General features: G+C 43.5%; 2 protein-coding genes across 5 annotated transcripts; one reads left to right on the top strand and one right to left on the bottom strand.

The window, feature by feature from the left end:
- Positions 1-8,287: 8,287 nt before the first annotated feature.
- On the bottom strand, positions 8,288-11,999 carry tmem208 (transmembrane protein 208). The gene is made up of 6 exons (XM_086226109.1): positions 11,797-11,999; positions 10,661-10,756; positions 10,349-10,408; positions 10,113-10,249; positions 9,052-9,136; positions 8,288-8,934 (listed from the first exon to the last, which is right to left on the bottom strand). Exons 1-6 carry the CDS (start codon positions 11,800-11,802, stop codon positions 8,797-8,799), a joined length of 522 nt encoding a protein of 173 aa, XP_086082235.1. The 5' UTR covers positions 11,803-11,999; the 3' UTR covers positions 8,288-8,796.
- A 6-nt stretch (positions 12,000-12,005) lies between these two features.
- slc39a1 (solute carrier family 39 member 1) lies at positions 12,006-22,076 on the top strand. 4 transcript variants are annotated; one of them, XM_086226097.1, is made up of 5 exons: positions 13,218-13,515; positions 14,449-14,579; positions 16,976-17,278; positions 18,703-18,758; positions 18,842-22,076. In XM_086226097.1, the coding sequence occupies exons 1-5, from the start codon at positions 13,401-13,403 to the stop codon at positions 18,966-18,968; spliced, it is 732 nt and encodes a 243-aa protein (XP_086082223.1). In that variant the 5' UTR covers positions 13,218-13,400; the 3' UTR covers positions 18,969-22,076. The 4 variants fall into 4 exon arrangements, with proteins under 4 accessions (XP_086082214.1, XP_086082223.1, XP_086082195.1 ...); XM_086226088.1 differs by lacking the exon at positions 13,218-13,515 and adding an exon at positions 12,006-12,096 and having other exon boundaries at positions 18,703-22,076; XM_086226069.1 differs by having other exon boundaries at positions 13,221-13,515; positions 18,703-22,076.
- The last annotated feature ends 1,704 nt before the right edge of the window (positions 22,077-23,780 follow it).

Below are 23,780 nucleotides of genomic sequence, written 5' to 3'. Positions count from 1 at the left end.
CAAAATAACAGTCATTCGGTTTGTATGTCTCTTAAAGGAGGTTTAGGCACCGCCAGATTTGTTTTTTTTCTCTTTTTTGATGTATTCTTTTATTTTCTTTTTTAATTTTACAGAAGAAACATGATATACAAACAATATGGCATAAATCTGTCTAAATCAATCATTTTTTGAATCATACTCTGATCATGAACTCTCCCACTCACCCTCCCCGGTAAATTGTGTCACTACGTAGATCAGTGACCGTTCACAACCTACGTTGACAAAAAAATTAACGCAAATATAGCCTCTCTAGCTCGCTAGCCAAGTCAAAGCAAACGGGTTTCTTACCAGTCCAAAAGAAAGGCTGCTACTCGCGCGTCAGTAGCTAAACCTTTTGATTCTTTTAGACTCCTCCAGCGAGCAAACGAATCCCCAAGAATCACTCGCGTTGCACTGAGCCTTTTATCCTTCTCCCTCTTATTATTGATTGTTCTATAAAAGACCTTTTTCTTTTTGAAGAGTTTTCCTCTGGATCCATGCTCGTCCTCCCTTGAAACTGCTCATTAAACACCGACCTGACAAGGTGTTGATACTCGCTTTAGGCTTCCGGGTCTCAGCATTTTGATGGACAGCTAAGCTGCCCAATCAGTGCAGTGTGGTTTCAACTGTTGATGGAAAGCAAAACGGGCCAACCAATCTAACTGGTAGCGGTTTTTGATTGGGTGGAGGTAAATTTGGTCCTGCATCCCTTATGTATTATGGATTTTGATGCTTCCTTTTTTAAACGTGATAATTTATTGATTGCCATCGAAACATCACGACAAATTTAGGGCTTATAAAAAAAGTACATAGAAATCTGGGAGCCTACCACTCCTTTAAGGAGGCGGTGTTTTTGGGGGCTGTTTCTGTTTGCAGGGGCACACAAAAATAAAAAGGTGGCCAATTTTCACCAGTCTTTGCGACATCTGTAACATGAGCCAAGGGGGAATCTGTTGAATTTGGATCCATTTAACACAGCAACATTTTTTCTTTACATTGTTTGGCTGAAGTTGCTTTGATGAGGTATGTACAAAAAAATGGACTTAGCTATTGTGAGCAATTATTTTTTTTGATGATCCAGTTTCATAATATTACCAAACTTTTCCATCTACGTGTCCCTCAGTGCAAAATATACTGCAATATTTCTTCCAAAAGTTCCGCAGAATTAAACTCAGAGCTCAAGAGAGCAAACGACGTCAAGAAACTGCTTTCTTGTTAGCAGGTCTCAGTCGAGCACACGCCCATCCTCGTCTGCTGGACCTCTGGCACCAGAGAGGGCGTCATCCAGCCTCGCTCTGCCCTCTCACTCACAGTTCAGCTCTAATGCTCCTCCATCCCTTTGAAACTACACTCAACTACCCTTTCAATGAATTTCCATGCAGGTTTTTTTTTTTTCTCTTCAGGGGCCACATATTTATTTTTCTTCCTCTCTCTTTGTGGGTCTGACTCTCACGCTTGCCGCTGGGGCTAAGCGAGCTGCTGGCTGCACTATTTTGCTCATTAATCACTCTTCTCCTCTAGCCCTCCGCTCTGGAAAACATAGTCACTAATTAATGGAAAGCACTTTATGACAGAACGCAGGGCTTTCCCGGAAATTAACCATTAATCGAGACTTCCATTATATGTTTAATAGCACAAGGTGGGCGTGGATGAAATGGCGGACAATGGCGATTGCAGCAACATGAGCTGTGTAAAAAAGTGTGTCATTAATGTTAATGCATTAGCCAAGTACACAGCTGCGCAGGATGATGGATGAGATTGTTTATGGGAAGAAATGTTGAGGAATATTTGGATGTAATATCTCCAGCCACTGGATGTGTCTTATGTGCAGTTTCAGGCTCACGTGTTGACTGTTTTTTTTTTTGTTTTGTTTTTTTAAGTTTTACTGACGAAAAGCAGGGATGACAGATCCGACTCAGAACATCGTAATTACATGGTATATTGGTGCTAGAGACCATTAGACCGTCAGGACATGATTATTATCATTGGATCCATCTAATTTCTCCATGCCTGACAGACTCACTGTTTGTTTAGGAGAAATTCCTCTCCATTTAATATCCTGTAATGGGCCTTTGAAGTACAAGTCCATCCCTCCCTACCAACCAATTCATTGGACACACTGTTGCTAGAAAACACAAGGAACACAATTGCACTCAAGACCATATTTTGGTTGCACAAACAACTGTTTTGGTAGAGTTTAAACAGCTTTGAGATCGGGTTTAGCCAATGCAAAGGACTGTTCCGGGATGAAGAATGAGATAAATGCCCACCAGTCCTAAGCTGGTGTGGGCAGAACAGCAGACACTTGTACTTTCCTCTGGTCAACACTCAACCCGTCACCCAGTGGGCAGTTTACTTATTTAATGATAAAACCATTGATAGATACTAAATGCTTGTGACTTTACTCCGGCAAACTGCCAGCCGAGCCACACTGTAGTTTGGCTGCTCTGACACCAAAATCCTGTTTGGTATCCCCAGACCTGCATTTGGTAAACGCCAAGGCTCTCGGACATGATATTTGTGCATTTGTTTACTTTCACAGTATTGTATTTTGTTTAGACTTCCATTGGGGGGAAGAGTATCTGAAAACGAGGAAGGAAACAGGATGAAAACAAAGGAAGAGGAAGGGAACCCAGTGTGATGGAGCCTGACGTCTTTCACTGATCCTGCTTTAGTCATGCGGACAGTGGCGCCACTGCTGCAACTAATGGCTGCAGTCGCTCACGGAGGACCTTTATTTATTCATTTTACAGTAAGCACAAACAACCAAACAAAAATAATGAATGGCTGAGGATTGATGTGATCCCCGTCAGTTGTTATCACCAGCTGACATCAGCCCCTGGTACTCATGGGGTCTAAGGACTACTGGAATATTTGGAATCGTGCTGCTCAACAGATGCATGGCTCTCACTCTTTCCTTCAAAATCACCAAATAGTTAAACAACAAGGTTTTTTATTATAGGTTTTTTTATGTTTTAATGGTTAATTTATTGTCACCGAAACATTCTCAACATCACAGGATTCAAAGAAAGAACCAAGGAACCTACAAAAGTAAATACCTGAAGAGCTTTGGATGACGTGAGGATGTTTGGGTGCAACTGTTACTGAGCAAAAATACGCTGTTTTTCTGCAACGTTATGAAAAGCACAATGCTTGTTTGTGGATGCAGCACAAATAGAGTCGTGAACACTACCGTGCATGACAGCCAGGTCACCACAGGGTCAGCGGCTCCAGCCCTGGGCTGAGCTCTGATATTAAAGCAAACCTTATGAATTAGATTCAGATTCAGATGGATGGATGGATGGATGGATGGATTGATTGACCATAAACTAATGGATGGAATTTAAAGAGTGATTCACTTTTGGGAGCCGATCTTGATCAAGTTGAAGATCCTGGACCCTGAGCTGTGTTCTAGGCCACAAGCAGGATGCTAGCAACACTCATGGGATCATGTTTTCATGTGAAATGTTTTGGTGTTTCAGTTTCTGGAAATCATCCCGTCATTTTTCAGCACAAAGCCTTTTTACAGCCTCACAGTGGCGGGAGAACAAATGGCTTAATCTTCCCTGTTCTGTTTGTAATGTGACACGGTCTACAACTTCATGGCTCCATGACAAAGCTTGTCTGCATTAACTTCTATCTATTATTACATGTGTACAACTGTATGAGCTTGCTAATTCAGGCAGATTCCTGTCAGGCAGCCTGGGTCTTCCTGCTTGAATGTTTTTACTCACTAGTCAGCAACTACTAGGCAGACAAGGTTTAATCAGAATATTAAACTGATAAAGTAAAAGCTCTAGAATGTGTGTATGAGAAGTGCGTGTGAGCTAGCATCTATGATTTGCTCGATCACGATGTTCATAGACCTGAATACCATCCATCCATCCATCCATCCGTCCATCCATCCATCATCCATCTTCTGCTGTTTATCCTGTAAAGGGTCACGGGGGGCTGGAGCCTATCCCAGCTTCCCAGAGCTGAATACATTCATTGAATTTTGTGTGAGTCATCGTACAAGTTGAGCAATGAATTTCAATCACTAAAAAAAAGTACTTACATAACACCATGATAAAGTTAAAATATGTATTTGCTGCTCATGTGCAAAACATGCAAAACACTCCATTTGGCTCAGCTGTTTTTTTGTTTAGAGCAGAAAAACAAATATGGTAAAACAAACACACGCACGCACACACACATACACACACACACACACACACACACACACACACACACACACACACACACACACGCGATGGTGAATAATGGTAAACATTACACCAGGAGTGTGTATGTGACTCCTGTGAGACATCGAATCTACATTATTGAGACGTACTGATTTCACTATCTCAGACTGTGTGTACTACAAGTTATTACTCACTCTGAGAGTGTAAGGATGTAAAATAAGCTTGGGCGTGAATTATTTATGACTGATTTAGCTCCAGAACAGGACATTCATCATCAACCGCTCTGCTGATTCGTTAGTTTGTCCTTGAAAGACCTCACGAGTCCACAAACGATGCACAGCCCTGATGATATTTGTCTAAATCAAGAAAAAAACACGAGGGGGTTCTTTACATATTTCATTACAAAATGGCGGTCACGTCATCTCGCATTCACCAGAGATTTAAACGTGCGCCTCAACCCTCATTCCTTTGAGGTTAGGAGATTGTCTGGGTGGATTTTTGCAGCCAGCAGCTGAGGCTGGTGAACGAAACAAACCTGGAGATCCTCAGGATGTTTGATGGTGTTGACTGAGTCCACGTTGACATCAAGAACAAATCATTTCTGTACTGATGCCAGAGTTCTGGAACCATCCGGGCTCTACTGATGTCTTCATCACTCTCCTCACACTTATTTCTATAAAGCTGCTTCCCCGGCGTCAGAGACTAATTCACTGACACGACAGATCACATTAAAGAATACAATTTAGTTTTTTTTCAGTGGCCATACATGATTGTTCTATACTTTACACTACAGGTATAGTTCTTATTTACTGGTTGATCTGTGTTTGGCGAAGAGTGGTGTGTTTTCGTCGACATTCCTGTTGAAAGCATTTTGTGCCACTTTACACAAAAGGAGTCATAAATATAATTTATTAAACTAATATAATTATTTACACATTTCCGCATCGTTAAGTCGGATTATATGATCAGTAACCAAAACACCTCTAACAAAATATTTATCAAATTCAGAGTTTTGACACGCAACATACATGAGATGATTTCCAGAAATAAAATCTAACAGGTAAAGACAATTCCTCAATGTCTAACCACAGTTGTTGCAACAGCTACAAATTCAAGGTTGGATCTCTGGATACTGGTCGCCAGTGCCTGGCAACGTTAATTTGGAGCCCCTAGCTTCAAGCTAAAGATGCGGCTGTTTTTTTGGCTTGATAACTATTTGTGAGTACTTGAAAACACGCTTTTTGGGTGAAGTATTGTTTAATAAAGGCATGTGTTATTTCCGCATCTGACACACATGATACATAAGTCACAAGAGTGCAGAAGAAGCTTATTTTGGAGCAGAGAAGTTTAGGAATCCCTGGGCTATGGGATGCTGCACCTCCAGTCATCGCATCAATTTGGTGGAGAAGGAATTAACAACAGCATAATGTTGCACTGCAATATTTTTGAAATATGTTGCAGGCAGTCAACAGGATCTCTCATTTTCAGGGAGGTGTTTATGTGCAGACAACTAATCCATCAGTGGATGTCGCGTCTCAGACCTCTTGTTTATAAACTGGAGGGGATGGTCGACATCGTTAACTGCTACAAAATGTTTAGACTGCTGATTTCTGGGGCCAAGACAAGAGATCACATCAATGATTTATACCGATAACTCAGATCAAGAGGCGACGATCACTGAGGACACACACACACACACACACACACACACACACACACACACACACACACACACACACACACACACACACACACACAGGTGTCCAAAGCAGCAGGAATTTTTTACAGCTTCCATTTAAGGCAATGGTGCGAGCAGTGAACTCAGATTGGCTGCATTATCTAAGCTACGGGACGGTAATGATGATTTTATTCATGACGAGCAAGAGAACAAATGTGACTGAAACCACCAGTTTGCTTCGCATCTGCTTTTTTTAGAAAAATACATTTGAAGCAATTGAGAGTCATGTACCGATACTGGCCACTCCTCCAACGCGCATTATCTGCAGTCAACAGTGTTTGGGTCACTTGGCTCCCAAGTCAAAACAAGGTTGAGGCGGAGCAGAGATGATGAACTTGGAGAAGTCGACACCCACAGCTATGCCAAACACACCCTCAGCTCTGATTCTGTTTACACAGCAGAGGTTGAATGTTCAAGGGAACACACTCAGCATCGCTTGTAATTACTTGTGATTCTCTCTCCTGACTTCAAAGACAGAGAGCGCTGGAGTTCAAAGGTCAAAGGCTCGATTGGTGCCCAAGTGCCCCCCAGTTTCCTGTTTTGTCTAGCTCTGCTGGTCTAAAGGGATCTAACATGTGAAGGCCTCTGCTGGAGCCAGCAGGACAAAGGGCTGTCTGCTTATCAGCCTTCTTTCTCCTGCTTTCAATCACAGATTATGTTATTTTTATTTGACTTTTTTTTTCCAAGTGAAAATTATTGTTTGTTCATGACAGGCAAAACAACAGCAGCACGCTTGGAAAATGGAACACAGCTCGAACTCCTCTTTTCATCTTGTCTGGATGAGCCTGTTTTTTTCAGCCATCCGTGGAAAAATAAATCTCTCCCACTCCGGAGCTCTCTCTCCCACTCCGGAGCTCTCTCTCCCACTCCGGAGCTCTCTCTCCCACTCCAGAGCTCTCTCTCCATCCTAAATCAGCAGCCCAGATGAGGGCCCTCGCCTCCTGCACGTTATTTTAGGCCTCACATTTCAAGTTGCACAGTCAGTGAACCATTGTTTAAATTGTCATTAACAAAAGGGAAAGCAGAAAAGCCACCACGGGGAAAAGCCCTTTCTGTTGAAACACAAACATATAAAATCTCCATTTCTGCACTTCCTAATGCATAATAGTGAGGAAACACAGAGTGTGTGTGTCTGTGTGTCTGTGTGTGTGTGGGAGTATGTTTTTGAGGGGGGGGAAGGTGACATGCGAATGAGTGGCCCCTGTGCTAAATTACACTGAAACATGGTCTCTCTCAAAGCCCACGTCTGGGATTGGCCCTGACAACTGGATGCCGTGCTGCTCTAATTTTGGTTACTTTGTTTACAACCCTATAATAGAGACAGTATAGGACCACAGGGCTGGAATGAAGCAGGGCAGGACACAGCCAAAGTAGAAGCAGTCATTTTGAAGAAGCTTGTGGGATTACTGATGTTTCAGCGAAAGAAGAAAGCTTTGTAATATTTGCTTTTTGAATTCCTGTCTGTATCGGATTATAGCTAACGTGCTCGTTCTTCTGTCGGAGGTTTGATCCACACCATCACAGCATTTCTCTTTAAAAGGACTGCAGGTTGCAGCTCTTTGACTTAACGGGACTGTGAATCAGTAAGAAATCTCTAATTCTACCATCCGCAGCAGCCCAGCACGAGGACCGGCGAGGGAGAATTAAACCATGATCGATTTATTCATGTTTGCTATGATTTCATTCTTTTGACACAAGATTGAGGAATGGGAATGATTTTTATCCAAATAAATTCCTTCAAAAAAAAATTCCAGCAAGCTATTGTTTGTTTGTCATGAATTTCCAGGTTAGTTGTCTCACACAGCAACGCAAAGTTCCCCTCTGTCGTTGGGATGTTAAACCAGAGCTCTGGAAGCAGCTAAACTTTGAGCGGACATTTCATCTTACCTGGATTACAAAGTATGAGATTAACAGGATCCTCTGGAATATGTTCAGAGATTCCTCTTAGCTGTATGTGCAACAACCATGCACAAGTTGTTGTTGTAGAATGTCTTTGATTTGCACGACATTAGAGCACAACTCGCGTCCATACAGGATCTGTTTGTTTGAAGTGATGGGAGCTGATGTGCTTCGTGTCAAGGGGGTTTCTCCTGTTAAACGAATGTCTCATATTAGCAACAAGACAACAGGAGAGGCCACAGTGAGAGACGCAGCAGGTAAAGAGGAGAGCCAGAATGCAGAGCGCTGGCTTCTTCTGGAAGGCAACAAGCAGAAGCACTCCCATAAATTATTTCGTCCTGTGTAAAAACTCTCCCCGTCAGTGAAGGTGAAACTTTAAAAACAGGTGTAACAAGACTTTCCGACAACTCGGGACAAGGAAACACTAAGTACAGACTCCGAATACTGGAGGAGGGTTTTATTGCAAAACAGTCCTTGTAAACTTGAATTCCGTCAAGTTGATTTTAAGACTTTGTAGCTCCAACAAAATAACTCTGATTTTGTTACATCGAGAAACATTCCTCACAAACAAAATTGGACAGAAGTGAAAAGACGACATGATTTAAGCAGCAGAATAAGGTGGCGCGTCTCTGGGTGTACTGGATGCGGCATGGAGGGGCTGGATGTTCATCTGCGGGTGGCAGCTGGACAGGATTATGCTGCTCTGACTTCCCCACATGAGGATGAATGCTATTTGGATTGTGACATTTTCTTAAAAAAAAGGAACATTTCATTTCATTAAATTGCATTACAGCAGAAGGCAGAGAGAAAACAAACACTGAAAACAAAATTCCACATGATGAGATCTGAGTTGAATTCAAATTAATAAGAAAATTTATTCCAGAATAATTTAGGAGTCCCACGTTGTCTGTCTATTAGATTCTGTGTACAAAAATACTGCTCCGTCTGCTCCCAGCATCAGAATCTCTTCATCTGTCTGCGCTCTTGTCTTCTCTGCTTCTTCTCATTCACTTCTTCTGGAGCCGTCGGGCTCTCTGCTGTAAACCACGGGCCCAGGAAGTTCACCCACAGCAACTGCAGGGCACGAGCCGGCGCCTAACACACACACACACACGCGCAATATAACTGTTAAAAAAAAAAAGAGAGAGAGAGAGAAGGGACAAGGAGAGTCCCAGCAACACATGACGGGACATATGGGAATGTTGCTCTCACCAGCAGCCAGAGGTACCAGAAATACGAGGAGATGGTGCTGAGTACTTGAACTATGGCTGTGAGTAGGATGACGTCCTTCAGGTGCCTGCAAGAGAAAAAAAACAATATTCAATTGTTGACTTGATGAACTGAAACTTCTGATGTGCAGTAACAACGGAGGTTTAGCTTTAGAGGAGCAGTCCAGGTCTCTATGGGATGTTAACGTAAAGGAACAACAAGAGAGGCAAACAAGAGGACGGACAGAAATGGTTTTTAGCTCACATTAGAGGAACCAGGGTTGTGCAGAACACTTGTTATTATTTAACAATTCACTACCTGAGAAGGTAATTTTAGAAGCTGACAATCTGGACTATTTTCCTGAGTTGGTGTCGTGACTTGACGCAGCTCCCGCAAGTCCCAACTTCAACCAACATAACAAAACACAAGGAGACAACTAGAAGAGCGCCTGCTCCGACTAAACATGGCTGACTTTAGAGGAGAGGATGAGGAGGACTACCTCTACACAGACCAAGCTCCTGAACCTTGTCACCCGAATGACTGGAGCATGCTATCACTTCCCACCCACTACCATTCACTACGCTAAGCTAACTAGCAGTCCTCCTTTTTCTGCAGAGGACAGGACAGTATCCGCCTCCTTGTCTGGCTCTATGAGGACGGAAAATAAACGTCTTTACAAAGATCGACCCGGCTGTGCTTGAACCTCGTCCAGTTACAGTTTCCATCTATGTTTGTTCACACTCATCATGAACTTCCTGCAGCCCAGGCTAAGAAAAATCCGAAACCCTGCAATACGGCCGGAGTGTTTTAGTAGAACATTCTGTCACACTGAATTTTACCTTAGTTTTTGGACTTAATTCTGATCAATTCAGCGTTTCAGCTACGAACACTTGTGTGCAAGTTTCATCAAAATTAGCATGTGAACGAGCTTTAACCAAGAACATTTCAAGAGTTCCTCCTAGGGTTCAAGTGAACGTTTGTGCCATATTTGATAGACTGTTCCTCCGAGCGCTGCTGGGATCGTATTGAAAGCTTTTTTTTTTTGATGCCGTACAGTTACTTACTCTGCCATCCCCTGCTCCATATTTAAGTCTATTCCTCCATCGAGGAGACTTCCATCTTCAGCAAACACTGGTTTGGCCATGGCAGACATGGAGCGGTAACTCCCAACATAGACTGCCAGAGCAAACATAAGTAGCAGCTACAGGAGGACAAAGGGAACAACAGGGAATTAAAACAGAAATACGGGGTTGGAGCTTTGTGAAGAGGTTGCACTCAGAGTTGGCGGTGTCACACTCACCCACGTCCAAAACGTAGACGAACTGTAGAAAGCCAAAAGATTTATAACAGCATATATTGCCTGTGGAGGAAGATCAGGGCATTTTATTCTTTAAAGAACCGACGTTAACCTTCATCATGGACTTTGGTTGCTACGACAACATACAACAATGTGAAGAAATTACACAAATGTTACACAATGAACGATAGAGCAGATGGATGACATGAATCACTGCATTCATGTGACAGTCAGGCTGCAGGTTAATAAGCCAAGTAAAGTCCAGAGAGGGGAAGGACCAACATGATGACGTCACGGGAGTGACCAGGTTCTCACATTAGCTCCCAGAATGACTCGGGTGTAGAACTTCAGCGTCGCCTCATTCTCCTCATAGATCTGCTTCTTTCCCTTGGTGCCAACTTTACCTTTGGGCTGCAAAGAGGGAAACATCCATGTCACCCATCTTTGGAGTATTTTTGAGCCAAATCAAGCATGGGTCTTGACTCCAGCGCTGGTGTTCAGTCCCCCCGCCTGCTTGCATGAGTCCTGACATCTCAGCACACAACTGGAGCCTCAGAGTTCACATGCACAATCTTACAGATAACAGACATGTTAGCACAAGCAAAACGTAACTCTGAACTGAATCTTGCCTGTTTGTTACAGGGCAGCATAGCAAAGAAAAAAAAAAAGAGAGTAGTCAACTTACATTTTACAAATTACCAATTAAAAGAGCATGTGGATTTATCATTGGTTACATTTACAAGCGCCTGTCTGAAACAACCGTGCGGTGCTGTTCTATTCATTTCTTTTAACATCTCTGATTTTAAGTGTTTTAAAGTGCAGCAACTAGTATATTTACACATTGATATAATTATACTTAGTTTGTTAGTAAAATTATTAAATACATACATAATTAAACAAAATACGAATGAGTTATACATAAATACGTATGATATAGTGATTTAATTCTTTGGTCAGGTGTCATCAGGTAAGGTGCACAGACACATTTGCTTCCTGTTTTGTATTTACTAAGTTGCATTTTTGTTCATTTACTCTCTGTATCTGCCAGGTCTGGTGGGTGTGAGAGTTACAGAGGGGTTCAAAGATCCGAAATGTAAAAACGGCCAACGTGACAAATGCATTTTTGATTGGTCTTGGAGATGAAAAATGACTTTTTACAATGGTGTTATTTTTCAAAAGAAAGAAAATAAGAGAATCATTAAATCCATTTTCCGGTACAAATGTCTAAGATGGCAAATGATGTCATGGAACAGTTGACAATTGTGATTCTGGAAATAATTCAAGCTAGATTGAACACTTTTAAATGCATGAATATTATGACCCGGTGTGTGAGGGTTCACACGTCTAGAGAGGCGTTGGATGATGAGTGTTATCCACCCTGTCAACAGCTAATGCTAACGCTATCGCTCCGGTGCTGGTAGACCAGGTAGTCATGAGCCCGCCCGCCTCACCGCCATTCGCTCTCAGACACGCTGCTGCTCCTGCTCGCTCCCTCGGCGTCTTCCTGGACATCAAACCTTCGCTCGTCTCCCTTCTTTTCTTATTGCATCAAAAAAAAAAAAAAAAAAACCACGTTGACCACAGTCACTGGAGTGAAATTTCTTCTAACACATCAGCATTTGGTGGCTGAGGTCAACATATCCGGCGCACTGAGTTAACGTCATCAGTGGCTGCGACGCCTGATATTTAGTACATGGGCGGCATCTGGTGGGTGTCCGCGGTGTCTTCCACGCAGTGGCGGAGCCAAGACGGTGAGGTGATCACTTTGGGGTGGCAATGTCCATCCATCGTCATCTTCCGTTTATTCCTTACTAGTAAGGGTTGCGGGGGGGGGGGGGGGGGGGCTGGAGCGTACCCCAGCATCTACGGGCGAGAGGCGGGGTTCACCCTGGACACGCCGGGACTCGAATCCCTAACCTTCTTGCTGTGACGCCACAGTGCTGACCACTGCACCACCGTGCAGCCTTGAGATGGCAATGTGTCACTGGAAAATCACGGGGCATTTATTTGATTTAGGGCACCTGTACTCCACATCTCCACAATATTTGGAATGCAGCTAATGCTGGAAAAGATCAAATCATAACCAGTGTATCGAACTTTTTTCCTTATTCCTGCAAGTAAGGTAAAGTTGGACACTTTACCTCCACAGTCACCTCCCCCCACAGTAGTCACTTACGCACACACTGTGCACCCCCACGCACATATTTATAGTACATATACACACACATCTACAGCTGATGTACACATATTTATTTATTTATATATTATTTATCTAAATACCTCCAAACCTCCACCCATAGTTGCAGCCAGTAGTGATCACTATGAGCTCATTCTCTTGGTCTATCAGGAATAAACTGACATAAATTTAAAAAAAAAAATTTGATTGATTGGTTGATTTTATGATGGTTATATTACTTTTATGTAGTTAAGATGACTTCACCAAAGCATAAAGAAGTTAGACAATGCTAATACTTGAGTCTATCTTTTCTTGTTCGTGAACTTGCTAAGGTGGAAACGCGAACGCCCCCGTTGACGTCATAACTTACCTGGTATGAGCCACGACCACCCCCGGCCTCCGCCATTGCTTACATGCGGAACAGTCCAGTGGTACAGACACTGGGAAATATTCACGGACAGAAATACATTTACACTAAATGGAATAACAAAAGTACAAATTTAGAAAAAAAATAAATAAATGGCAGCTTCGGCAAAAAAGCGACATATTTCAGTTCAGTTGTACACAGCAAAAGAAACTTATTCCTGGGAGTTTATTACCCTAAAACCATTTAGGCATGCTTTGACGATGGACCACGTTATCGTTTACTCCAACTCTTCGCGATAACAAGCAAACGGTCCCGTTTCTCATGTTTGGTCGTTCTCGGCCACCGTAGCAGGGCCAAAACAACTCCGCTGCAGTCGTCGTTGCCTCAGTGTTCAACTGTTGTGGTGCGGTGCTGTCTGGCGAACCTCAACTTTCCTCTTCACCTGTCTGATGACATCGTTTATCAGTCACCAACGGCGCATTTAGCCCTGAGCTGACACGGTCCGGTACTCCATGGAGTACCTGCTTCAGGTGAAGATAGGCGCCCTGGTCGGGTTGCTGCTGCTAACTCTTCTTTTCGGATTCATTCCTGCACGAATCAGATGGTTCAGACAGTCAAACGGCACAGGTAGGTGACGCTGCGGCGCCAACCCTCAAGTCAGAGTTTAATAGTGGTGTTCATCGAGCAGTGAAAACAAACCACAGGAACATTTCCACTCTCATTGATTTGCCTTTTCTTTTCATCTTTGCCTTTTGTTTGGCAGTTGCCCACAGACACCGCAGCTACATTTGCTGTTTCCCGGTGTGTTAACGGTGCAGACATCGATGCTTCATTGCTGAAACGATGAATATCATTCGTCCTCGTCCCTCCTGTGGTCTGACTGTAGTCAGTCACTTGTTTCAGCTGTAAAGAGTTCCAGAATCAATTCACCGCCACTGATGTTCATCAACTGTGACTTTATCTCATTTGGAAATGGCTGAGATTAGATTAGAACCGATGAAATAGGGCGGATACCTGCAGTCACTGATCACAACGAACGCCAGTAGGAAAAAAACTGCTTGATCACTGTGGGATTTGTACGAAAGAAGTCTGCAAACGTGTATTATATGTAGATGTGGTCGTTGCATCATCAAGTAGTAGATGAGTAATGTATAGAGTCATTACTGCATTAATAAATCCTCCTCTCAACCGGACCTGGAGTCACATGATAAGGATGAAGCCTGGAATCACAGGACTTCCCCTTACTGGTCACATTCTATTTAGTCAGAACAGGACTTCAAGGCTGCGCCCCCCTCTCACATGGAAGTGAAAGCAGCTTGTCTCATGTTTGTTTGATTTCAATTCTCTCTTGAGTATTCTTTACTCCCACTGACAGGTCACATGGTCCGACGGTGTTTATGAAGTCACTTCTTGTCCCCAAAATATAAAATGTAGACGAGATGATTCTATAGCGGGGTAACACTGTGTTTGCATCCCAGCCAACAGTGATGTGCCCTTTCGTTGTGTAACCTTGTGCATCAGTTCACCTTCAAATAAGATGTTTTCCATTCCATTTCCCAGAAACTCACCGAACAGTTCTGAGTCTGATCAGCTGTTTTGCGGGTGGCGTTTTCCTGGCAGCATGTTTACTCGACATTATTCCAGATTACCTGTCAGATATTACCGCCGAGCTGGAGGCTCAGGAGCTGGAGGTAAGTCTGAGTTTGGAAAGATTCTACCCGGTAACAACAAACGACTGTCGTATTTATTAAGGATGAAAGGCCAAACCATTTTTTTAAAAAAAGAACTGAAATTTTTCAGTTCCATAAGTAAACAAAAGTCAGGTTAGACTGTGTGTATCCACTGTGTGTATCTGCTCTGTGTGTGTGTGGTGTGGTGCGGTGCACAGTTTGTCCATCAGCTCTGCCCACGGCTACAGAGACGATTAAAGGCAGTAGCATGACTATAAGGAACCATATAACGGCGTGCTAGCGACTGTGGTTAATGGCGTTTTTTTATTCATTTGCTGTGGACTTTTTTCTTCTCATTAATATACAAACCAAACTGAAACCATGACCCCCAAAGCCAGGCTAGTAACCGAACCATGGGCTTGCTGAACCATTGTCCCCTAATATAGTTATAATTCCATGTTTACCTGAGAGCTGGATGAGTCCAGCAATGGGAAACACCATCCTTGACAGACTGAACCAACCATACATCACCTTTGACACTTAACACTGAATTACAAGTGTGTGAAAACTGGTTAACTGCTCACCAGATTAGTCAAAAAAAAGGTCAGAGTAATGTGAACACGGGTGCAACGTCCAGCTTCTCTTTAGGTCATAATTAAAGCCTCTGTATAGCTTATATCTCTGTCTCTATCACTTGGATGTAATCAACCGTAAAAAAAAAAACAGATTCTAAATCAGTTCAAAAGATCGCATCCACACAAAGTTTGGGAGTGACTAGTTTATATGTGTAGAGTACTTGCCCCCCTTTTCCTTCCTCACATTCTTCAGGATGTAGTAACCCCTCAGAACACTTAAGTCTGTCACTTACATCAACCAAGAACGTTTGCTGCCCCGTTACCAAGACGTCTACCAGCCATCGTCTCCTGTTCACCCTGACCCAGGGACTCGTAATTCCAGTCAGGAGGTTTAGCCAACGGGGGTTCACACCTCTCTGTAACCTCTACCCTCCACAGAACACTGTAAACATTCGCCTGGTGGGAAAACCCGTGACCATGAAACTGAGGAAGCATTGTCTGATCTTGATAAGAGTCTTATCTCTCAGGATGTACTGTATGTGTGCTTAAACATTCCGATATTCCAACTGTTTAAGTCAATGCGACTGTTCATGTGATTGAAGGGTTCTGTGTCACTGCTAAATGAAGTACAAGAGTAGGAATCTGAACTCTGAGCAATCTGATTCTTTAGGTGATCTGTCTGTGTAATGTATGATTGCTATCCATTCAACCAGCTTATGATGTTGATATCTGAGAAGTATTGAACAATGGCAAAGTGAGCTGATTGGCCAGCTACCCCACACAGGTCAAAGGTCACTCACTATAATAGTCGCGCTTCTTGTTCCTTCCCTTTGGCACGAGCTCCTAGAGCGGCCGGTCCGCCTTCTCTTCTTTTGTGACCATCTACTACCTCATGAGTTTTAGTCTTTGTTCTTTAAACAAAGCCTTTTGTCTACTTCAATAATTCCTCCAGTAGCAAAGTTTTTTGGTACGCGGAGTCGAACGTGCCTCTCTTTCATCTAAGTTCGTGGAGGCATCGTTCCGTGTAACACCGACACTACTTGATTTTTTTTCTATTTTTATAACTCGTCATCGATCCCGGCTCACGGTCGTTATACCATTGACCTTCCATGAGCCTTGAATCTCCATCCTGGCCAGCGGAGAGACGTCACCGTGCGCCTGAGAAGAGCAGCGTAGAGGCAGCTAGCAGCCTGAGGCCAGACGGTAGCAAATCAACGCGCTTCCCTTCTTCATCGAGCGAATCCCAGCAGGAGCCATGGTCGACCAGGAGGAGGCTTTGGAGGCCGTCCTCCCACCAGTTCGTATGGAGCTTGGTCAGCCCTCCATTCAGTAGTTTTCATTTTTTTAATTGGTCGCTATAATCTCCTTTTACACACCTTCTTCCCCTCCCCTTTGCCGTTCACTTGAAGCTCAGATAAATGTAGGCTAATACATATCTGCTACTCCATATGTGCCTTCATTGCTTTGCTGGAATTATTACTCTGTCTAAAGTGTTCTCTTAATTGTATTAAATCCCCTTCTATTTCCAAGAAATGTTCCAACTTGTTTATACACGCATGCAAGCCACTGATCCTTCTCGTTGGATGAGACAAAAATACGAGTGGCGCTCCGGGTAACAACTGTGTAAGACATTCTAAAGATACGCTGTCATCATCAGCTTATCAAGTCCCTACATATGGTAGGTGACTGAATCAAGGATGATGAACTAGAAGGCAACCGGAGGGTCAGATGGGTTTCTCAGGAACAGATGCACAGCTACTTTAGGTTCTAGACATCAACTCTGAGAGGCTGTAAGTTCAGAATGTGCTTCAGTGGTTTGTTGTGTTTGTTTGTGTCGCACAGATCAGCTTCCCTCTGCCGGAGTTCATCATAGCTGCCGGCTTCTTCATGGTCCTCATATTGGAGAGGATCGTCCTGAGCTATCAGGAGACGAGCGGGGCTCAGGAGGAGAGGGCGCCCCTCATACAGGACGGTAGAAACGACCACAGCCACGGGACGGGCCCTGATCTGGAGAGCAGCGGCCACCACGTCCATGTTGACTTCCAGGCCCATTCCCCCTTCCGCTCCTTTATGCTCTTCTTGTCTCTGTCACTGCACTCGGTCTTTGAGGGTCTGGCTATCGGCCTGCAGAACACCGACTCAAAGGTAAGACAAGAGAAAGTACCTGAGCTGAATTTCATTTCGGTTCCAGAGAGTAAAAGTGAAAGCATCTCACAGCCTCAGGACCTGTTGAGAAATTCCCAGCCAGGGAAACTGAATCCTGTCATGAGACGTTTTCTGACAGTGTTACCTCAAGACATGCAGTCTAATACATGTGATTCTGTCTCGTGTTTGTGCAGCTGGATTTGTGATTGACAGCTGGTTGCTACCTTGCTTAGGTGAGCTGATGTGTACTCAAGGTGTGCCCAGTGACAGCACCAGCGTGAGTGTGCTTGCTGGCGCTTGTCAGAGAAAACAGCGGCAACACATACGAGTTCCCAACCAGATTTTAAAGTTGGTGTAAACAAAACCAACAAACAGCCTCTCAGACAGGACGTTGAGGATGTTTAGCTCATGATTTAGTTACCTCTGTAACTTTATATAGCAACGTTGTGCATTCTCAGGAAAATCAACTGTTTATAGAGAACATACACAACACATCCGAATATTTATTGTTACACCATTCAAAAAAAATCATAGAAATCCAAGTGTGTGAATCAGTCCTGCCCCTGTGGCCCTCTACAGTTACTGATGCCACTGCAATCATGTCTTGCCTGGCGTAGCTTTGCCAGCCTTCTTATCAGGGTCCAGATCAACTTTCCTGTTGGTACTTTGACCTTCACGGGGACTTTGACTCTTTTGTCACTCACACTTATGATGCAAATACAGGCACCACAAAACAAAACAGTCAAGATACATGTAGACAGGAAGAAGCACAGGCAGGAGTTCTTGATAGATACACAGGTTTATGAAGCTATGCAAGAGCAGGTCTCAGTTAAAACATCACCTGCTGGATCATTGGATGAGCAATAAAGCATGATCAGATCTGACACCGGGAGCTAGTCTGGCTCACAGCGGGTCCAGTCTCACAGTAGGTAGGTGTACATGTACCGATGGGATCCGCTAACTCTGCCAAAACCACTTAACTATCCACCAATCAGAAGCCAGAGACTAAAGAACCTCGTTGCCGGAGCCATTCATCTGGAAACAGGATGCTGGCGCCCTGTTCCAACATCCCCATCATGAAGACGTTTCTAAAAGAAACACAAGCTGATCTGGCCCTTGCTAAATGTACAGCCCTCCTTACCACCGTCTCTGACTCATGCCAGTTCTCCTGATCTCAGTGAGGATGGTTTATGATCCTCGTAACGAGTCCAGATTTGTCTCTTTGTATGATTCGTCCTCAGGAGATCTGCATTCACACTTGTTTGTACAAAGAAATTAACAGATACCATGTCCCAACCTCTCTCTCTCTCTCTCTCTCTCACACACACACACACGCCACTCATATAGGTGGAGCTTTATGACAGTGTTATTCCTAGATGGCTCAGGAAAAGCTGATATGGTCATAACCTCCTCCTTTTCTCCAGGTACTGGAGATCTGCATCGCTATACTGGTCCACAAGAGCATCATCGTGTTCAGCCTGTCAGTGAAACTGGTCCAGAGTGCAGTCCGTCCTCTGTGGGTGGCCGCTTACATCGGAGTGTTTGCTTTGATGTCACCTTTAGGTATCGCCATTGGCATCAGCGTGATCGAGGCCAAGCTCGCCGCCGGAGCTCTGCTCCAAGCTGTCCTGGAGGGGCTCGCCGCAGGGACGTTTGTTTACATCACCTTCCTGGAGATCCTCCCACATGAGCTCAACTCCCCTGGGAAGCAGCTCCTCAAGGTGCTCTTCATCCTGCTGGGATTCAGCGTCATGGCAGCCCTCACGTTTCTGGGTTGACGCGGAGGACGGTTCTTATTTCAGCTGGTTTGTTTGTCAGCGCGTTCGCTGGATGCTTTGTGACCTTGTACTTCCTGGAGCTCTGCAGGTGTGTGGGTGATTGTTCTCATCTGAGAAAGAGGTTTCATTTCTGACCTTTTCAGCCGACGCTTTTGTGTCAAAGGGGGTACCACAACAGTAAGGGTTTTGTTTTGGGTTTTTTTCATTTCTTTTAATATAATTTTTAAATCTTTTTTAAATAAGGCTGCTTTGAAAATATATTTTATGTTTTAAGAGGATTTAATGTAAGCTTGACAGTACATGCGAGCAGAGGGAAGAAGAGAGGAAACTCAGCAGCCCCTCATTGATCACCGGCCTCTTTTTGAACTTGTGGAACAAACTCAGCCTCTTTGAACTTCAACACTATTGACGAAACTACTGGAGTCACTGGCCCCCAGTTGTGTGTGTACAACAACTTGGAGTAATTCCACCTCGTCAGGGTTTCAGCCACTGAATATCTTATGTTTACATTTGATTACTGATGGTTCGAATGGGAAGTTTCCCAGCGTTTTGTCACCTAAACGGCGAGGTGTACGTGTGTTGACGCGCTTCCTGCTACGGTAGTTCAGGCTCAGCTGGAGGTTTAGCCTCAGTGAGGTGTCACTGACCTAAATGTATTTGAAGAAAACTGTCATTTTATTTCAGCCTTTTCAGATGTAGGTTTCAAGTTAGGTTGCTTTTATGGCTTACTGAAAATTGCAAATCGACTGTTTTGCATTTGCCAAGTGAAATAGTTTCAATGTAAACTGACGCCTTTATGTTTTATTACCAAAAAAAAAACGGCAATCAAGAGAAAAGATGTGGGATTTATTTTTATACTTTTTGCACTTTTCCAGTAAATATCTTTTAAGTGATTGTCTGTGAGAGGATTCAATGCAATGACCTGTTAACACTGTATGAAAGTGTCACGTGTATTTACTGGTCTGGTTTAGTACATTATGTCCAAGATGAGACCTCCCCCCTGTGTGTTCACTGTACATACAGAAATATTGTGCCTTATTAAACAATATTTCTAAATGAAATCATCTTGTATTTTAGTTGTAGACGAATGCAGGATCCTAAAACATCAGCGCGTCATCTCAGGCGAGCCGTGAATGGACACATGAAAATATGATACCAAAGCAAACATGCCTGTTAAGGAAAACTGTTCTTGCACATCCGGAAGTCCTGTTCCTGGGTCACGTCAAGTTGCTTTGGTACAAAGCTTCATGTTGCGCGCTGAAAACATCTCTGTTTAAATCTCGATAAAGTTATTTCCAGTCTTCTTTTTTTTTCCATCCGATCATGTTGCAACAACTTGAACCGGACGTGTGGGTTGACGTCGTGAAGAAGCGCTGCTGTCAGCAGAAACAAAGGTACATGACTAATCAGTGGCTGGGCAACGTTGGGTGAAGCCACCAGACCAGGGCTGATAGAATAAAATATAAAATAGAACTGGAATATCGCAGTGCTTTGACCGACAGATGTCTCTTTACAAGCTTGCCTGCGTGGATTAATGTGTTTGTAATGATAATCCTAGAAAGAGGCGACTGTCAAAGTAAAGTCATGATTCTGCCAACTTGTTTATGAGAGAATTGATGTGGAAGCTGTGCTGCAAGGGGCTTGCTGTTCAGAGGTATTTTAGAAATGTTTACATAGAAATTTGTATATTCAGAGTGCATTGAACACATTTACAGTATAATGTACTGTACAGGAACCTTTATTTCAAGTTTTCACAAATGTAAACTCCAAGTGGTATTTGAAACAGGCTGAAAGTATGAGTTCTACTGCTAATAGAAGTAATAAAGGATCCTGAGCGTGTCTCTGATGTGCTTACAACAACTTCCGTGTTATTCCAGCAACAGTTGTTCTTCAACGGTTTACAAATGAAGGTCCGGAGGTACAGACAGAGGTCTGGGTTTCAGTTGTTAAGAGGTATGTAAATGATTTAATCAAGCCATTGGCCTCGTATCGCACTGCTCTCACATGACAATACAGCACAGGTAGAACTAGTCGGGCCTGTTAGGTCGTTGGAGGGGCGATGGGCTTTGTGACATCACAAAGCCTCCCCTTCAACCTCTGGTTTTGATATCAGCTCTCCCTTGACCTCTGGTCTCTGGCCTGTGACTCTGACTTTGAAAAAAAGTGTTGTTGTTGTTGTTGTTGTTGTTGTTGTTTTTAATAAAAGAATAGTCTGCATGAGTGCGACCCGAACTGAGGGTCTGAGACGATGAATAGGGTTCTGGACGGCCTTCATGCAGCCTGCCTGTCTGTCTGTGGTGATCAAAGCAGTCAGCAGTCGCCAAGGTAACACCAGGCAACACAACCAGATGTCTCTATCCCACCAGGTCCCTCATGTCTAATATCCTTATTCAGTCCCTCCTCCTCGACTTCTTTCACAGGACAGCTATTACAACTGAAACACAATTCTTACTCTACTTTCTGACATGACTTTTAGAGGCTCTGGTACTTCTGGTTGGTGTAGCAGAATATCACCACTAGGTGGGAGTGTTGTTCATATGACTGGTGTCAGTTGGGATGGTGTTTCTTACAGGCACCAGAAGATTAGGAAGGCACAAACTCACCTTTTCTCAATCCCGTCGGCTGGTCTTAAACTGTCCTCTCTCAGTTTCTCAAGCATTACGTGTGTCTCAAATGTTTTATGGGATGTCTGAAGAGTAACAGTGCTGACAGATTACTGTCCGAGGATGTCACTGTTGTGAAGAAGAGGCAAGCCATGTTAGTAGCTTAGTAGCACTGTAGTGGTGACGTGGTGACATCCAGTCCATCAGTGTAACTCATGATGTGGTCAGTGATTAGTGTGTGTGTGTGTGTGTGTGTGTGATTTCAAAGAAAAATCCTCTGATAAATAGTCAGCTGTTGCTGTTGTTGAAAGGACGTAGTGAGGTGAAGTAATGTTATATTTCCTTTTAAAATATAATGTAGTACAATTGAAAGTAACATCAATTAGTAGCAACCAAAAAAACAAATATCCCAGGGTTCAATTTTTGGGAGCTTTGTACTTCAGTTGCTGTAAAAGAATGTACTCCACTCATGCATTCATAAATATATCAAGTTATTAAACATCAACCTGTCAGAAATATGCAGCAGAGCAAGTTATTATATATTTTTTTAATTATGCAGTTTTTTTTGTTGATCACCAAAGACCTGAGCTGAGAAAAAACACCCGTATGGCCGTGCCCGATGTGATACATTGTTAACCCCTTTGTCTCTGACGGGAGAGAACGGGAGGCCATTCATGATCGCCCACTAATGAGAAGTGCTGATAGAAGAACAATAGCAGCGCACAGTAAGTCTGCCAGCTCCTGACCACAGAGGCCTCAATGTGTGGAGGCTGGAGATCCAGCAGTGAGAGAAGGACATCTCCTCCATTTACCCTCAGCTCATTAGGCTCCTCTCTCAGCTCAGGAGAAATTGTTCTCATTTCTGTAATAAACATACTTTCATGCCCATATGTACAATGCAGTCCTGGATATTGGCTGTGTTATTGTTGATAAATCCTCAACATGAAAGGTGGAGTACAACCAGAGGCTGTTGCTGTCGGAATGAGGCTGGCTCCTTCTGGAGTTACCGTCTTATAGCACGAGTTATTTTTGCTGCTGCAGTGAATTGACGCCAACAAAGGGGAACATTTTGTCGACCATACTTTCTTATTGATAAATTCATTTATTGCACCTCCAAAACCAGACAAGAAGCTAGGTACCCTTCTCTCTGTGTATTAATTAGATGGGTGAGAACTACAGGGACCCGCGGACCGCTAGTTAGCTTAGCACAATAAATTGTAGCGAATGGGAAGTGTCTGCATACTTCTGGCCACATCATCATCAGCTACACTTCTCCAAAATAGCCTGTGTCTGGTTTTATGTAACCACGGTTGCACATTTCTTCTGAAATGACCATTTAAAATTAGAATAAATCGCAATCTTAACATCAGTCATGCAGCCGGAACCAACGCTGTGGGAGCAGGAAGTTGATGAAGCTTCTACTCGACCAGAGGAGCGACTGCTGCTTCTAATCATGGCCAACTTTGTAAGAGAGGATGAGAAGGATTATTTCTAGATAAACCAGGATCCTGAACCTGACCTCTCCGACTTTGACAGAGGAATGCTAACGCTTCCCGTCCTCTACCATTCTTTGTGTTCAGCTAACCAGCGGTCATCTGCTCTCTGAAGGTCTCAGCTCCCCAGAGAGGCTCTTGATTCATCCAGAGGGGATCAAGAGTGCGTGAATGGCATGGGAGTTCCTCGAATGGTTGCTGAGGTGTTTCACTCGAATCCACAAATATCAATTTGATGGTTTTCAGGAAATGTCAACATGGTTTATTTATTCAGATTTCAGGATTGAGGTAAGCAAAATGGAAATAGCTATGCAGCAAACTATCATCACTCTAAAAAATATGTAGACTAGAGGTACAACATCATTTGATCAATCGAGAGCTATTGTTTCCTGGTCGCGTCAAAGTCATGGATGTTATTCAGTCATGGATGAATAATCTATAATCTGTTCCAAAACAAGAGGTTGCCTCTCTCTGATGAGGATTTCCAAGAATGTGCAAAGAGGAATGCGCAATGTGAGGCTCATATGACAACTCCACGGGAATAAAGAGGCCAAATCCCACCTTTCATGTGTGTGTGTGTGTGTGTGTGTGTGTGTGTGTGTGTGTGCATGCGTGTGTGTGTGATAGA

The sequence above is a fragment of the Aulostomus chinensis genome, chromosome 2, assembly GCF_037954235.1.
Source record: "Aulostomus chinensis isolate RoL2024-O1b breed Wild chromosome 2, RoL_Achi_v1.0, whole genome shotgun sequence".
NCBI classification, from domain to species: domain Eukaryota; kingdom Metazoa; phylum Chordata; class Actinopteri; order Syngnathiformes; family Aulostomidae; genus Aulostomus; species Aulostomus chinensis.
Note: the sequence above shows the minus strand (reverse complement) of the source record. Positions and strands in the feature narration are given on the sequence as shown.

What these genes read in the sequence shown, in the direction of transcription:
- tmem208 (XM_086226109.1), bottom strand. An exon ending in CGTCTACGTTTTGGACGTGG is followed by an intron (nt 10,250 to 10,348) that starts GTGAGTGTGACA and finishes GTCCTCCTGTAG; the next exon opens with CTGCTACTTATGTTTGCTCT. An exon ending in ATGGAGCAGGGGATGGCAGA is followed by an intron (nt 9,137 to 10,112) that starts GTAAGTAACTGT and finishes TTTCTCTTGCAG; the next exon opens with GCACCTGAAGGACGTCATCC.
- slc39a1 (XM_086226069.1), top strand. Translation starts at nt 13,401, where the DNA reads ATGGAGTACCTGCTTCAGGTGAAGATAGGCGCCCTGGTCGGGTTGCTG. An exon ending in CAGACAGTCAAACGGCACAG is followed by an intron (nt 13,516 to 14,448) that starts GTAGGTGACGCT and finishes TCCATTTCCCAG; the next exon opens with AAACTCACCGAACAGTTCTG. An exon ending in TGCAGAACACCGACTCAAAG is followed by an intron (nt 17,279 to 18,702) that starts GTAAGACAAGAG and finishes CCTTTTCTCCAG; the next exon opens with GTACTGGAGATCTGCATCGC.